The sequence below is a fragment of the Propithecus coquereli genome, unplaced genomic scaffold (genome assembly GCF_000956105.1).
Source record: "Propithecus coquereli isolate 6110/MARCELLA unplaced genomic scaffold, Pcoq_1.0 Scaffold80, whole genome shotgun sequence".
NCBI lineage: Eukaryota > Metazoa > Chordata > Mammalia > Primates > Indriidae > Propithecus > Propithecus coquereli.
The window spans coordinates 7,675,727-7,691,389 of NW_012154174.1; the positions used below are offsets into that span (position 1 = coordinate 7,675,727).

The 15,663-nt window shown below is 46.3% G+C and overlaps 2 protein-coding genes across 2 annotated transcripts in view; both read left to right on the top strand.

The window, feature by feature from the left end:
- Positions 1–783: 783 nt before the first annotated feature.
- On the top strand, positions 784–7,753 carry MYOZ1 (myozenin 1). The gene is made up of 6 exons (XM_012663227.1): positions 784–1,141; positions 2,508–2,598; positions 3,817–3,995; positions 5,461–5,719; positions 6,089–6,254; positions 7,244–7,753. Exons 2-6 carry the CDS (start codon positions 2,526–2,528, stop codon positions 7,473–7,475), a joined length of 909 nt encoding a protein of 302 aa, XP_012518681.1. The 5' UTR covers positions 784–1,141; positions 2,508–2,525; the 3' UTR covers positions 7,476–7,753.
- A 5,110-nt stretch (positions 7,754–12,863) lies between these two features.
- The window catches only part of USP54 (ubiquitin specific peptidase 54), a 178,262-nt gene continuing 175,462 nt past the window's right edge, over positions 12,864–15,663 (top strand). The window contains exon 1 of the mRNA XM_012663346.1: positions 12,864–12,900. The gene's annotated coding sequence lies outside the window, so the exon portion shown is untranslated. The remainder of the gene's footprint in view (positions 12,901–15,663) is intronic.

Here is a 15,663-nt window from a genome sequence, read left to right on the forward strand (position 1 = left end):
AAAAGCCACTTCCTAAGGCAACTGCAACAGGGTGGTGGTGGCTGTAGCAGAGATGCAGCAGCAGCCGGTCTCAGAACCTAAGCAGAAGGTAGAGGAGGACCCATGGTGTCCTGAGCTACTGAGGAAGGGGCTGGGCAAATGACAGGCTTTCCCCAAGGGGGCTCTCACATTTGTGCCCCTGCCCAGAGGCTCCTTTGGAACAGTGTGGGACGGTCCAGATCCTACAGGGTGTGTTCTCCATTTGAAGGAAATCTGAAATAGGAATCTCAGAGAACAAGGCCCTGGCAGGTCAGAGGCCCAGATGTGCCTCTCAGGGAGATATAGATGTCTGTCCAGTACAGCAGGCCAAACCGAACACCCCAACAGCAAATGGGGGTTAAAAGGCAGATCCGACTATTCACCTGTACTGAGAACTGCCAGAGTTTAAGAGGACAGAAAAGGGAGTGAGGCAGACAGAATAATTGCTCAAATCTTTCCCACATCATTCCCACGTTCCATGCCTGGGAAACATTAGGTTTGATTAATTTGGTAGCTTATCCTGCCAAGAGCTGGCCCTCACAGAGAAAAGACCAACCTATGCAGGAACTTTAAGAGAGCGGTTCCATTGCGAAGACTTCCTATCCCCAAACATAGTGCTTTTAAGTCCTCCCACCCAAATACTCCCCAGGTCTCTCCGGTTCTGGCCTGGACTGGCTTTGAGCAGCCCTCAGGGCATGTTCTCCAGGTTCTCTCTCCCCTATTCTGAATTCCTGTCCACCACTTGCTGCCTGCTTCCCCTCTTCCTCTCAGTCTTCAGTTTCTCCCTCAGTGTTTCTTTGGATCTCAGATTCTAGATGAGAAGCGAAGGGGAGTCCCTGGGCAGACTAGTCCTGGCTCAGACAGCCCAGCCGGAAAATCCCAAAGGTCTTTTCTACCCTTCCAGAGCCTCTGGGCAAGGGAGACACGATCTTGGTTCCAGGGTCTCAGTGCCCCCTGTGCCATTTGAGCTGCTTGCACTCATCATCTCTATTAATAACCACCCTCCCTCCCCCACTGCCAGTGCTGCCCCCACGCCTGCCCGGCTCCTGTTCTCCGGTCACAGCAGCTCAGTCCTCCAGAGCTGCTGGACCCCAGGGAGAGCTGACCACCGCCTGAGCAGCCGGTAAGTCTCCAGCTCTGTCGTTAGAGGGGCTGGAGCTCACTCTGTTGACTTCTGTGTCTGTGTCTACAACTGGGATTCTTGATCCTGGGGGAGTAGCCCCCTCCCCATCTATGCTCAGCTCCCAGCTGTCCAGTTCAGGGGAGCCACAGAGAGTTGGAAGGAGAGGGGCCCAGGAGGTTAGGGGGAATGGAGATGTTGGGGGAGGCACTAGAAAAAAGGGAAGGTAGACCCCACTAAGTTAGTAGAGTTGTGGATGTGTTTTCGAAACAAGATTCAGCAGAGGACAGCATTTCGCTAAGTGCCAACTTCTGTTAAGGAGGGGCTGGAGTGTGTATCTTCTCCTAGCTTGTCCCCCTCCACTGACAGATCCTATTACTATGTTTCTGTCCTTCGTCAACTCCCCACTGCTGCAATGATATTGCTGAATCGACATGTATCAGGGTTCAAATGCCACCCCCCGACACTCTGCTCTGGGGTCTGGAGTGGGAGAGACTGAAGGAGCAGAGAGCATGGCCATGACCTCCCAGGCCATGTTCCAGCTGGCCCAATGGAAGAGCAACAACTCTCCTTCCTATGGAGAATGTTTTTGGCTGAATCTCCTCAAGCCTGGCAGAACATATCTCTGCCCCCCTAGGACTTAGGGGAAGACTAAGGAGAGACCAGAGCCTGGAATCATAGCCCCAGTCTGATATCTCAATGCAAATAAAAACTTCAAATCATGCCAAGTCAATGAAACTTGGGTGCGTTGCCTTGCCTATATTATTGTTGTTTTTTAAACACCCCCCACTCCCACTATGTTCTTAAGCTCTGCATCCACTTTATGTAAAACAGCTCACAGGAGGCTGGGAGCTGGGGTACCCAAGATGTACCCAAGATGGGGGCTGGGTACATCTATACTTCCTGCCCTGCCTCCCAAGAAAATAGAAGCCCTAAAGCGTGAGTTTTCATCTTTTGGGGGAATACATATTTCTTTGAAAATCTGATGAAATTTTGTCCCTTGAAGCCTTTAACCCCAGGTTAAGAAGTCTGCCCTTGGCTGGGCAATGGCTCGTGCCTGTATTCCCAGCCCTTTGGGAGACTGAGACAGGAGGCTCACTTGAGCCCAGGAGTGTGAGACCAGCCTGGGCAACAGAGCGAGACCCCCGTCCTTACAAAGAATTTTAAAAATTAGTTGGGTGTGATGGTACATGCCTGTAATCCCAGCTACTCAGGAGGCTGAGGCAGGAGGATTGCTTGAGCGCAGGAGGTGGAGGCCATAGTGAGCTTAGATCATGCCATTGCAGTTCAGCCTGGGTGACAGAGTGAGACATTGTCTCTTAAAAAAAAAAAACAGTCCCTATCCATGCTCCAACTCCTCCTTATCCAGGGTGAATCCACCTCCACAATGCCGCTCTCAGGAACCCCGGCCCCCAACAAGAAGAGGAAATCCAGCAAGTTGATCATGGAACTCACTGGAGGTAGGGCTTGTTTGATTTACCTGATGTGGGACTTCCTAAGAGCGCCCCTGACTCTGAGCACCCAAGAGTCCCAGAAATATCATAAGGTTTTATATGTCTTAGGATGAACAAACAAGAGGAATTCCAGTAGCTCGGGGGAGGGAGTGGGAAGAATAAGAAGGGCAGGGAGAAAGGATTCAACACTGACTACTCATCCTTCCGCCATTTTCACCTTGTAATCTGAAACAATACCCTGCCATATTGCCCAGCACAAGTCCAGGGCCAGAGGACCTATGGGTCAGTGAGGTATATTTGAGAAAGAAAATATAGCACAGACCAAGGTCTCAATACTTTCCTTACTTCTTTCTCCCAGGGCTGGGAAGCCTGTGTAAACACTTCAAATGGAAAACTGCACAGGCATGTTTCCGGGGGGCGCGCGGGAGTGCATGCATGGGAAGGGCTCTCCCTATACTGAGGTTCTTGGGAGCCAGAGTTCACTGAGGGGAAGAAAAGGGAAAGGAGTTAAGACAGGCCTCTGGGCTGGGCCCTGTGGCTCACGTCTGCAATCCTAGCACTCTGGGAGGCTGAAGCGCGAGGATTGCTTGAGGTCAGAAGTTTGAGACCAGCCTGAGCAAGAGCATGACCCCGTCTCTACAAAAAACAGAAAAATTAGCCCAGCGTGGTGGCGCATGCCTGTGGTCCCAGCTACTTGGGAGGCTGAGGCAGGAGGATCGATTGAGCCCAGGAGTTTGAGGTGGCAGTGAGCTAGGATGACGCCACTGCACTCTAGCCTGGGCGACAGCATAAGACTTTGTCCAAAACACACACACACACAAAAAGACAGGAGTCTGTATTTCGGGATGGCCAGCTCCACACAGGACAGGCTGTGGGCCTTCCTCCCATGCTACAGTTTCTCCAGTGGCCTCCATCTATGATATTCCTTTACCCTTTGCTCTGCTCCCGTGCCCTTGCCTCTTTTAGCCCATTCACCTCTCCACTCTAGTAATCCCACTGTCTCCGCTCTGCACCCCAGATCCCATGCATTGTCCCCAAGTCCCAGGAAATCAGAATCCCACACAAACAAGATAAAGTTTGGTCAGATATCACAGATAGCATCTGCTCCTCTGAATAATCTCTTCCAGGAGACACACACTTAGTTGTGGGTGGGGTCTGCATCCAGAGCCCAGAAAACCCTGCTTTCCTATTTCCCTTGCCTCTTCCTCCCCACTTGCCTGAAAGGTGGACAGCACAGCTCAGGCCTGAACCTGGGCAAGAAGATCAGCGTCCCGAGGGATGTGATGTTGGAGGAGCTGTCGCTGCTTACCAACCGGGGCTCCAAGATGTTCAAACTGCGGCAGATGCGGGTGGAGAAATTTATCTATGAGAACCACCCTGATGTGTTTTCTGACAGCTCAATGGTGAGTTTGGAACTTTACCACTGTCTCAAAGCTTGGTGCCTTGTCTAACAGCTTCTTAGGAGGCCCTGAAATGCCAAGATACCATCAACTTCTCCTCCCTGAAAATTTATAAAGTTGCTAAACCCCAGATATATTGAGCCCCCAAGAGCTCCAGGGTGAGTGGCGGCCCACCTCTGAAACTCAGTCTGCATCTTAGAGCCAGTGAGGGGGTGGGGAGCCCACATCATCAGGGAGAAAATTCCTTCCCTGTATGGGTAAGTGTTAAAGATAGGGCTGCTAGATAAAACACAGGATGCCCCAGTCCTATATTTTAAAGTTGAGATATATAATCAATAATTTTTTTAGTAAAGTATGACCTATGTAATACTTGGGGCATATTTATACTAAAAAAGTGTTTGTCGTGCATCTGAAATTCAAATTTAAGTGATATCCTGTAATTTTATTTGCTAAATCTGGCAACCCTGGAAAGAGTTAAGTGGGTTTTTATAGCCATCTCCTGCTGGAGCCATTCTTTCATATAAAGGGTCAATCTCTTTCCTAAGGACCCTGATGCAGAGACTGAAACTGTCCTTCTTCAAGATCCTACATCTTCTAGTGAGGCTCTTTGTCCAAAGAAAGGGAAGTAGGGATTGGAGAGAGCCCAGGCACAAGATGTTAAAGCTGAGAAGGAGGGAACCTTCTCCATTTCCTTTCTTCCTCCTCCCCCTTCTCTGGGTAGCTGGGGGAGAGTGGAAATAGATTCCTACGTGGGGCCAGGGGCAGAAGTGTCTGTCATTGGCCATTATGTAGAAGCAGAGTAAAAGTGCTGAGCTGCTTGTATCTAACTTTAGGAGGCCAAAAGCCCTCCTCCCTGCCTGGGTCTGATTACATGGGTGGGGCATGGGGATGTATGTGGTGGGATGGCCAGGAGAGCCTCCTGAAGGAGTTGGCCAGGTTATTTTTAGGCTTTGGGGTTGAATCTAGTGTTGTCCTTTTGGCCACGCTTCCCCCCACCTGCTACAGTTTCACTGTCAGGAAGTCCTGGCCCAACAGGCACCAAGAGGACAGAAGGAGAGGGAGAGAGAGAGAATATGGTTCCGACTTTTAAACAAACTGAGGGGAGAGGGGGCAGAAATATCTCTAGTTCTTCAAATTAAGACTGGGTTCTCCGTGGCAACTCCATCCTTTCAAATTTTAGTTGAGCAGAAGTCTTGGTCGTCTTTGGCTGGGTAAGGGTGGGAAAGGGGAGTATGGAGAATGAGCAACCCTCACCCTAATGTATAATTGGAGAAAATGAGCCAAGGGGGTCCTACCTCTTCAGTGGAGTTTAATTCCTCTAAATTAGCCTATCTATTATCCATCTGTTGGAGGGGGGGATCTTAGTGTCTTCTGGTTGACTACTGTCTCTGATCACCTCTTCCTTCTGTCTTTGTATATTTTCCGTACCCATTGCTAAACTTCCCCTCACTTTTTCCTTTCTTTTCAGGATCACTTCCAGAAGTTCCTTCCCACAGTGGGGGGACAGCTGGGCACAGCTGGTCAGGGATTCTCCTACAGCAAGGGCAGCGGTGGCGGTGGCGGCGGCGGAGGCCAGGCAGGGGGCAGTGGCTCTGCCGGACAGTATGGCTCTAGCCGGCAGCACCATCAGGGCTCTGGGTCTGGAGCTGGGGATACAGGTGGTCCTGGGGGCCAGGCTGGCAGAGGAGGAGCTGCTGGCACAGCAGGGGTTGGTGAGACAGGATCAGGCAAGTACTTGCACCCAAAAGTAACATATCTGGTTAGAGCAGAGATGTCCCTGGGAATGAGGCCTAGGCTTGGTGTGGGGAGCAGGGGAGGCCAGCTGACAGATCTTGGTGGACTCCCTGAGTCCAGGAGGATACAGAGATATGCATATTTTATCTGGTAGCCTTGTCTTTCAGTCATCTTTCTGGTTTTTCAGATTCAGTCACGTATCTGACCCTAGACTGTTGTTACATCACAAGCAAACAGTTATCAGGATATTATACCTTTGGTCCCTGGCCCCAGCAACTTCCCTAGTGCAGGGGTGTGGGATTAACTTTCATTGGCAATTAAGAGCTATTATTTGACTGACTTTTCTCTCCTATGACTAGCAGGAGACCAGGCAGGTGGAGAAGGAAAACATATCACTGTGTTCAAGACCTATATTTCTCCATGGGAGCGAGCCATGGGGGTTGACCCCCAGCAAAAAGTGGAACTTGGTATTGACCTGCTGGCCTATGGAGCCAAAGCTGAACTCCCCCAATATAAGTCCTTCAACAGGTAGGGGTGGTGGGGAAGGAAGACATACATTCCAGTGTGGCACTGTGCCCTTAGTTAGGATGGAAACTTTAATTCAGATGTTTCAGAAGGAGGTTAAGGAGGGATGGTGGGAATACGGGGGCCCGAATCAAAGGCCTTTGCTCTGTTTACTCTAACTCAGCTTCATCATAGCAGTGTGATGAAGGAAAAAATTTCGGGGAGGCAAGATTCGAATTCTGGATTCATAGGCCACTTACTAGCTATGTGGGCATTGGAAAGTCTCCCTGCTTCTGAGTCTTGGTTGCTTTGAATGTAAAATGGAAATAATACATTATGTGTTTGAAGGCCTCTTGAAGCTCCCTTCCATTCAGGGTTATGATGCCATTATTCTCCCTGTAGTATGATTCTATTTCCTATACCCTGATTTATAAGGCTTTAAGTATGTGTTCTTTTGGAATTGGGTTTCTCTAGACCATGGATAGGAGATCTATGTGAAAGCAAGCTAGAGAAGTGCTTTTGCAATTGGCCCTAAGGAGCCTGTATTTTCCAGGCAATATTAATTCCTCTCAGCTAGGCCATCTACCATCTGGGGTTGGAGGTAGGGATTAGATGGAAGGAGTGGTCTCCACATTGTAATTTAAGGTGGCCCCAGACCCTTGGATCTGTAGTGTTTGGGGTCACTTTCTCTGAAATGCTGATCTGGGTCACAGCTACCCACAAGACTTTCCTATCTAGTATCCACTAGATGCCTTTTCTCCCATCCAAGTATTAACCAGGACTGACCCTGCTTAGCTTCTGAGAGAGACTCCTTTTCTCATTATTGGCTTTGGGGAAACAAGCAAACCAGGAAGGCAAAATGAGGTGCTAAGGGGAGAAGAAGACTAAGGAGTGAAGAAGCAATCTCAAACTAGAGTTCATGGACTTGCCCATTGTCAAAACAGGGTAACATCTCATTGCTAAGGCTCTGTTTCTTTTGTTCTGATTCTTAATTACATGTTTCCCCTCCTCAGGACAGCAATGCCCTATGGTGGATATGAGAAGGCCTCCAAACGCATGACCTTCCAGATGCCCAAGTTTGACCTGGGGCCCCTGCTGAGTGAACCCCTGGTCCTCTACAACCAGAACCTCTCCAACAGGCCTTCTTTCAATCGAACCCCTATTCCCTGGCTGAGCTCTGGGGAGCCTGTAGACTACCATGTGGATATTGGCATCCCCTTGGATGGAGAAACAGAGGAGCTGTGAGGTGTTTCCTCCTCTGATTTGCATCATGTTTCCCCTCTCTGGTTCCAATTTGGAGAGGGAATGCTGAGCAGGATACCCCCACTGTTAAGCCAGTATCCTTGTGGGAATGGAGGGAAAAAGGAGAGAGATATCTGCCTTTCCATCCTTCACTCCAAGTCCCCACTCCAAGCATCCTTCCTCATCAACTCAGAGCTCCCCTTCCACTTGCTCCATATGGAACCTGCTCTTTTATGGAATTTGCTCTGCCACTGGTAACAGTCAATAAACTTCAAGCAAATGAACTCATTCTTCCTCTGATATTTGAGGGCAGATGAAAGCTCAGGATAACAATGCACAAAGACTAATTAAAGCCAAATGCTAAACATTCATTATTCAGACTTTAAGACCAGACCTGAGCTCTGGTTGCTTACATACCCGCACCCACAAAACCACGCTCATAGGTATACACAAAGACATGTTTATTCAACAGTACATGAGACAAATAATCATGCAAAAACACATGTGCTAGCCCATATGTAGGCAAAGCTAGAAAGCTACTGTGCATTGTACTTAGGAAACAGGTGTTGGTGACCCTGGTGTTAGCTCTTTATGTAGTTGATTAGAACCTGGGGTTCTAATTAGGGTTACCCTAATTTTCGCAGAACTAGAGCATGCCATAAAGTTTCCAGATGACACCAGAGTGGGTTTTGGGATATATGTATCAAACGCAACAGATTCCCAAAAGGATGAAATAGAATAGGCAGCCATGTGGAATCCAGAAGGGAATGAGATAAATCAGCTACAGTTGTAGTACACCTGGCTCTGTGTAGATACAGCAAGAAAAGATCTAAGGATTATGGGGCATTGCAGTGATGTCCAGAAAGCACTGTGATTGGGAAGAAACCATGAGAGCCCACCAGGAATGAGCAAACAATAGTCTTTTTATTGATTTCAAGCATGAGGTCTCTCTAGAGTTCCAGGCTTACTCCCACATTCCATAAAGAGTGATGCAGACCAGGAAGAATAAAGAGATGTTAACAGGGTCTGGGAAAACAACTTCTAGGGAGAGCTGAGTTGCCAGACCTGCATTAGACTGACCAAATTTTAGTGGACCTTGGGTCACATGACATTTATCCTGGTCATCTTTGTTTATAACCTAAAGAATGAATTTTGAGGCCTTCATATCTCCTCTAAACTTGTATACAAAACTCTATTGCTATGTGCATTTTTCTAAAAAGAAGGTTGTTATAGTTTGGATTTCCCTTCAAACAGACCCTGAAACAAAGATTTGGATGCAAGTAGTTTATCTGGGAGGTAATCCCAGAAATCCAAGCAGTATAAGGGAGTGAGAAGAAAGCCAATAAAGGGTTCTTTGGGCAATTGGGGCAGAATCTCACTGGGGAATCTCCAGGGACACTACTACGCAAAATGTGGTCCATGGATTGGCAGAATCAGTATCTCCCAGGAGCTTAGTTAGAAATGTAAGGCCAGGTATGGTGGTTCACTCTTGTAATCCTAGCACTTTGGGAGGCCAAGGTGGGAGGATCGCTTGAGGTCAGCAGTTCGAGACCAGCCTGAGCAACATAGTGAGACTGGTGGACATGGTGGCTTGGGAGGCTGAATGAGGTAGGGGGATGGCTTGAGCCCAGGAGTTTGAGGTTACAATGACAACACCACTGCACTCATGCCCGTCTCAAAAAAAAACAAACCAAAACAAGACAAACAGAAAAAGAAACGCAAACTCTTGGGCCCAGGAATTTGTATGTTATTAATCTCTCTAGGTGATTCTCATATGCTAGAAAACTTTGAAAACTACTATAGTAGAACATACCTCAGAATTGCTTCACTAAGGGTATGACGAAGAGGAACTGGAGTATTTAGCTACTAAATCCCATCTCTCATTGGTTGTGGATTGTTCCTATTAAAGTTAACTTTGCTGGCCCTTTCAAATAAAGAGATATTCAGATATTTGAGGTAGGAAGCTCTGGGCCTGTACCAAAGTTGTAGTGAGCTCTGGGGTAGGCTGAGAGGATATGGGTAGGGCACAGATATGATCTGGATAAGGGTTCTTTTTTTTTTCTTTTTTTCTTCTTTTTAATCTCATGAGCTTAGGGACTAGATATGGATAAGGGTTCTTATCCTTCATCAGATTCTCAGGTTTGTAAGTCTGTGAGCCCCTCAAAAGATTAAGGACTATATTCCTCAGTTGGGTGTGGTGGCTCACGTCTGTAATCCTAGCACTCTAGGAGGCTGAGGCGGGAGGATCACTTGAGGTCAGGAGTTCAAGATCTGCCTGAGTGAGAACGAGACCCAGTCTCTACTGCCTATGGTGGTGCATCCCCGTAGTCCCACAGTCCCAGCTACTGGGGAGTCTGAGGCAGGAGGATGGCTTGAGCACAGGAGTTTGAGGTTGCAGTGAGCTATGATGATGCTACTGCACTCTAGGGAGGGCAAAAGAGAGAAACTCTGTCTCAAAAAAAACCAAAAAGGACTATATTCCTTTAACAAATGTTTGTTGCGTGCCTACTGTATACCAGGTACTGTCAGGCAAAACAGGTACAAAACGTAACTTTCATGTGACAAAGAACTTTCACAGTTAACCATAAAATGATTATTAAATGCCTTTTCTTAAAGTTGGAGAAAAAAGTCCATTGTCTCCTAGTCAATAGCTCTGAAAACCCAGAAACTTAATTTCTTCAGGCTCAGAATGTCTGAAATTTTAAATATGATGAAAAATCATGATGCAAGCTTATTTATTTATAGGGATCTCAGGTTGGTTGTAAAATTATCTCCTCAGTAGAAAAGTCTACTTAGAAGTCAAATTATGAACATAAGTTGCAATAGTGGCTTAGTGCATTCAAATGCACCCTTGTACAGAATCCAGCCAGAAAGCTAATTAAGTTCTCAAGCTTTGACATCCCTTTGCCCAGGTACTATTCTTCTGTTAAAATATTCTTTCTTCAAAAATGTTTCATACATTTGAATACCATGGATCACAGAGGCCACACATTGGTAGCAGAGTTCACTGTCTATCCTGCTCATAGACATTTTCTGTTTGCCATCATTATGTTTTAAAACTCAGGAGAAGTAGCCCTTTTGGATAGGAGCTTGTAGTCTCAGGGTGTCCTAGTCTCCACTACTACCTATTGTTTTGCACCAGGACATCTTTCATTGTTACTAGCCTAGCCTCTATAGCCATTTGAGTCAGCAACTTCCAGTGTTTCTTTTACATGATCCACACACCTATGATACCACCTCCCACCCCACCTAGACTGCTTGTTCATTACTCTAGAGTCTAGGTCTGTGCTGTTCAAAACTGTAGTCACTAGCCACATGTGGCTCATGAGCTCTTAAAATGTGCCTACTTCGCCGGGCACGGGTGGCTCACACCTGTAATCCTAGCTCTCTGGGAGGGCGAGGCAGGCAGATTGTTTGAGCTCAGGAGTTCGAAACCAGCCTGAGCAAGAGCGAGACTCCGTCTCTACTAAAAATAGAAAGAAATTAATTGGACAACTAAAAATACATAGAAAAAATTAGCCGGGCATGGGGCGCATGCCTGTAGTCCCAGCTACTCGGGAGGCTGAGGCAGAAGGATCGCTTGAGCCCAGGAGTTTGAGGTTGCTGTGAGCTAGGATGACGCCACAGCACTCTAGCCCGGGCAACACAGTGAGACTCTGTCTCAAAAAAAAAAAAAAAAAAAAAATGTGCCTACTGCGAACTGATATGAGCTCAAAGTATAAAGACCAAATTTTGAACTTAGTACTAAAAAAATGTAAAATATTTCATTAATAACATTGTTTATATGTTGAAATGGTATTTTGAATATGTTGGGTTAAATAAAATGCATTACTAAAATTGATTTTTTTTTCTTTGAGACAGGGTTTTGCTTTGTCTCCCAGGCTGGAGTGCAGTGGCACAATCACTGTAATCTTGAACTCCTGGGCTAAAGCGATCCTCCTGCCTCAGCCTCCCTAAGTGCTGAGATTACAGTCGTAGCCACAGCGCCGGGCCCTAAAATTAATTTCATCTGTTTAAAAATGTGCCTACTAAAAATTTTAAATTGCACAGTGTGACTTGCAATGTATTTCAACTGGACATCACTGGTCTAGACCTAAGCACCTTATGAGAGCGATTTAGGAACTTCAAGAGTTGAAAACGTATCCTCCATTTATTATTTCTAGTCCCTTGTTTTAGTTTCACTCTTCCTTGTTGATCAACGTTCTTTAAAACCACTTTCTGTTGTAGATGCTGTTCGATTAGTCTGCATTTACAGTTGTCTGAGAGCAGAAAGAGAAAGCCCTACAACTAACTGTTGAAAAAGGAACCTAGTAAGGATGCATCCACAGGCAGCAAGTAACAAGTGCAAGGTTCAAATCATACACCAAGGCAGTTCCCTTCCGCATCCAAGACCAAACATTTGAACTTACGTTCAAATTTTTTTTTTTTTTGTAACTTATTTCCTTTTTTGGTCTAGAGAACTGATGGGGCGGGGCACCCGTGGATAAACATTTCTGTGATGCCAAATACCATTTACAAACCAGGGATGGGGTGGAAGAACGGATGAAAACTTGAACGAAGGAATGAGAAGATGGGAAGGTCAATTTCTGGCTTGCCTTCTCCATCTCCAACTACTTTGCCTGCATAAGGAAAATGCTGGAGAGACGACTTGCAGCTAAAGGCGACACTACTCTGAGTTTGAGGCAGTTGGGAAAAGAAGGCCATATCCCTAAAGTTATTCCAGTGTAGGGTCAGCCATAATAACTTTCCCCAGCCCCGATGGACCGTCTGGCCTGCAATAGTTTTGTGACTCTTAGCCTGCTCAAGCTTCATCTTAGCCCGCGCCCCAACTCCAAACCTTTCCGGACTATCCCCAAAACGCCTAGCGGCCGCCATTTTAAACACTATTATCGCGAGATATACTTAGCCGCCTGCAGCCTGACTCATTTACTTTCTTGCGAGAGTCTCTTTTCGGCTGTTCTCGCCATAGTTGAGGAAAGTGTCGCGAGAGCTGGTTGCCTTGGCTCCCCGTAGCTATAGCAGCCGCGGCGGTTAAGTATGCGGCGGCGGGAGCAGTGAGTGCGACACCCTCAGGGGGGCGGGGCCGGAGGTAATGGGGTGCAGGAGGGTAGTGCCTGGGGAGGGGGTGTGGGGAGGGCTGGGTCGCGGGAGGAATCGACCTGAATGTGATGTGCGGGGAAGGACCCAGGTCCTGTGGGTACAGGGACGGGGCGCCAGTCTGCGCTGGGGCACGCGGCGAGGGCTAGAGCTGCTGGGAGGTCCAGGGGGAGGGACCCGGGTGTAGTGAGGTTAAAGGGGCCCGGGCCCGAGCGTGGAGGGTGTGTGTGTTGGGAGCAGGTTGTTTATTTACCCTGACTAGGAACTGGATAAAGGCACCGGGCTACGTCGGGGAAGAAGTGGGAAGAAATGGGGTACAGCGAGGAGGAGGGTATGTTGCATGAGAGCACAGAGGTTGGGCCCAGTTTGCTTTTCACTGGCTGGTAAGGTGGGGAGAGGAGAAGGGATCAGACCTTTGCAGCTCTCCGGGCTCCGCCAGAGGCTGATCGGGAACAGCGCGCCAGGACCTGGGTGCTAAATGGCATGGCGGGAATGGTGGCGTCCCGGACCTTCACCGCCTCCCTTTCCCTCTTTCCAGAGAAATACCAGACGGACACTCTGAAAGGCGAAAAGAGAGTTCTGGTGAACTAGTATTAGTTGGGAAGGTTCTTTTGGCGGAGACTGTGAGTGGGACAATGAATGATCGCTGTTCTAAAATAAAGCGTAGTGTGGGGGGGCGGAAGAGAGATTCTTGAGAAGAAAAACTGAGGTTGCTTCCTCTGTAGTGTGTTGAATTGGAAGAAGTGGGTGTGTGCTAAGATAACGTTTCTTACCAGATTCATTCAAGTGTACAATTCCTTTACGGTGTACTTATGAAATATATGCAGTGTAAAATCAGTTTAGATGATACAGTGAAGGAATGTGCAATACGACATTTAAACCTTCCGCAAACATAACTTTAAAACTAAGTGTATTGCAGCAACAGGCTGAACACTAAATGTAGGGATAGTTTTAGTTACTTGGATGTAAAACCTAGTGTTCCTAAAGTGTGCCTATTCAGGATATTTGCCTTTTTAAGAAATGGATGAGGTTTTATTTTAGGAGACGGAACATGTTTTGAATATCTTGTCAATGTGGAAATAGTTGTATCCCAGAAGCTAAAATCACTGAGGGGGAAACATTTAGTCTCTGAGTATTAAGGACTGTTTGCTGGAGACAGGTTTGGACCACTTTGCTCGTTAACTGTTATTTCTAGAGAAAACAGTGGCTTCAAGTGAGGCATAAAAATAATTTATCCATTTTAATCTACAGATACAAGCTTTCCGATCATTTTTCTATCTTCTGTAGGTATAAATTTGCAAGGGATAACCGTTTTTTTTTTTGATTATGTAACTGGATTTTCCCATGTTAAGGTTCACAAATTCATTAATTAGAATAATGGCTTTTTTTTTTTTTTTTTTTTGAAGACAGAGTCTCACTCTCTTGCCTGGGGTGAGTGCCGTGGCGTCATCCTAGCTCACAGCAACCTCAAACTCCTGGGCTCAAGCGATCCTACTGCCTCAGCCCCCCAAGTAGCTGGGACTACAGGAATGTGCCACCATGCCCGGCTAATTTTTTCTATATATTTTTAGTTGTCCGATTAATTTCTTTCTATTTTTAGTAGAGAGAGAGGGGGTCTCTTGCTCAGGCTGGTCTCGAACTCCTGAGCTCAAACAATCCGCCCGCCTCGGCCTCCCAAAGTGCTAGAATTACAGGCGTGAGCTACTGCGCCCGGCCAGAATAATGGCTTTTTAAATCCTTCTTGAGCTGACCTTTTTTTCTTTTTTTCCCACCCCACCCAACTCCGTTGAGCTGACCTTAATGTGGTTAGTCATTGAACCCATTTATTTGACGTATGTTAGAGTAAAACTTTTAATTTGTAATGTCAGTAGCTAAACTTTAAAGTAGAAGTGCCTTTCTGAGGCAAGTTAGAACTTTGTGTGGTGGTTGGGTCCAAAAGATTTCTGCATGAATCCAACAAAGGAGTTCCGGTTATGTATAGAGTACTGTGTAAGCCGTTGCAGGAAAAAAAGATTAGTTAATTCATTTATCCATTCAACAAACATTTATTGAGACCTGTTTTGCTTCTGATTATTAAGCCTTCAAAATATGGGTAAAACTTGATATCTGCCTTGGAATTGCTCAAACTCTAGGAGGACACAGTGATAGAGAAAAAAATAATTACAATGTTATAAGCACAATATATGAGCCCTGGAGTATGAAACAAGGTTCTGGCCCTGAGGAGTTTACATAGTAGTTGACAAGACTAAAAGGAAAAAAGAATTTTTTAAATTACAACTATTAAATAAGCAAATTCTAAACGGCGCTGCATTAATAAAACGCATGCTATGTTTCTCAGAAGAGATAAAATTTAGAATGGAAGTTTGAGGAGAAAATTCACTGGTCAGATCATAATTTAATAGTCTTTTTTAGTACTCTTTTACTCTAAAATATGTAAATATTTAGAGTAATATGTAAATGTAAATATGTAGAGTAAATATGTAAATATTTAGAGTAAATGTAAAATATGTGAATAAGTATCACAACATTCCTAGGGCAATAATATTAGTAGCTATAATACATTGACTGAGTGATTATTAATGTGTCAGGCATATTATCTCATTTCATACCACCACCCTGCTCTGCAGCTGCCAAATATCACAGAGCTAGTAAATGGCAGATTAGGGATTGGAGTTGGAAATGGATGTGATCCTAAAAAACTAAGATTCCTTTCTTTTGCAGGGAGAAAGCCTTGGTATGGAGCAAGGTCGGGGGGAGAGGCTGAAGGCAGATCTGGCCAGGGACCAGAATTCAGTGTGGGCTTGGAACAGTATAAATTTATGGATAGAGGGGTATCTGTCTTTTTTTTTTCTTTTTTTGAGACAGAGTCTCACTCTGTTGCCCTGGCTAGAGTGCGGTGGCGTCAGCCTAGCTCACAGCCACCTCAAACTCCTGGGCTCAAGCAATCCTCCTGCCTCAGCCTCCTGAGTAGCTGGGACTACAGGCACGCGCCACCGTGCCCGGCTAATTTTTTCTATTTTCAGTTGTTTGGCTAATTTCTTTCTGTTTATAGTAGAGACGGGGGTCTCGCTCTTGCTCAGGCTGGTCTCGAACT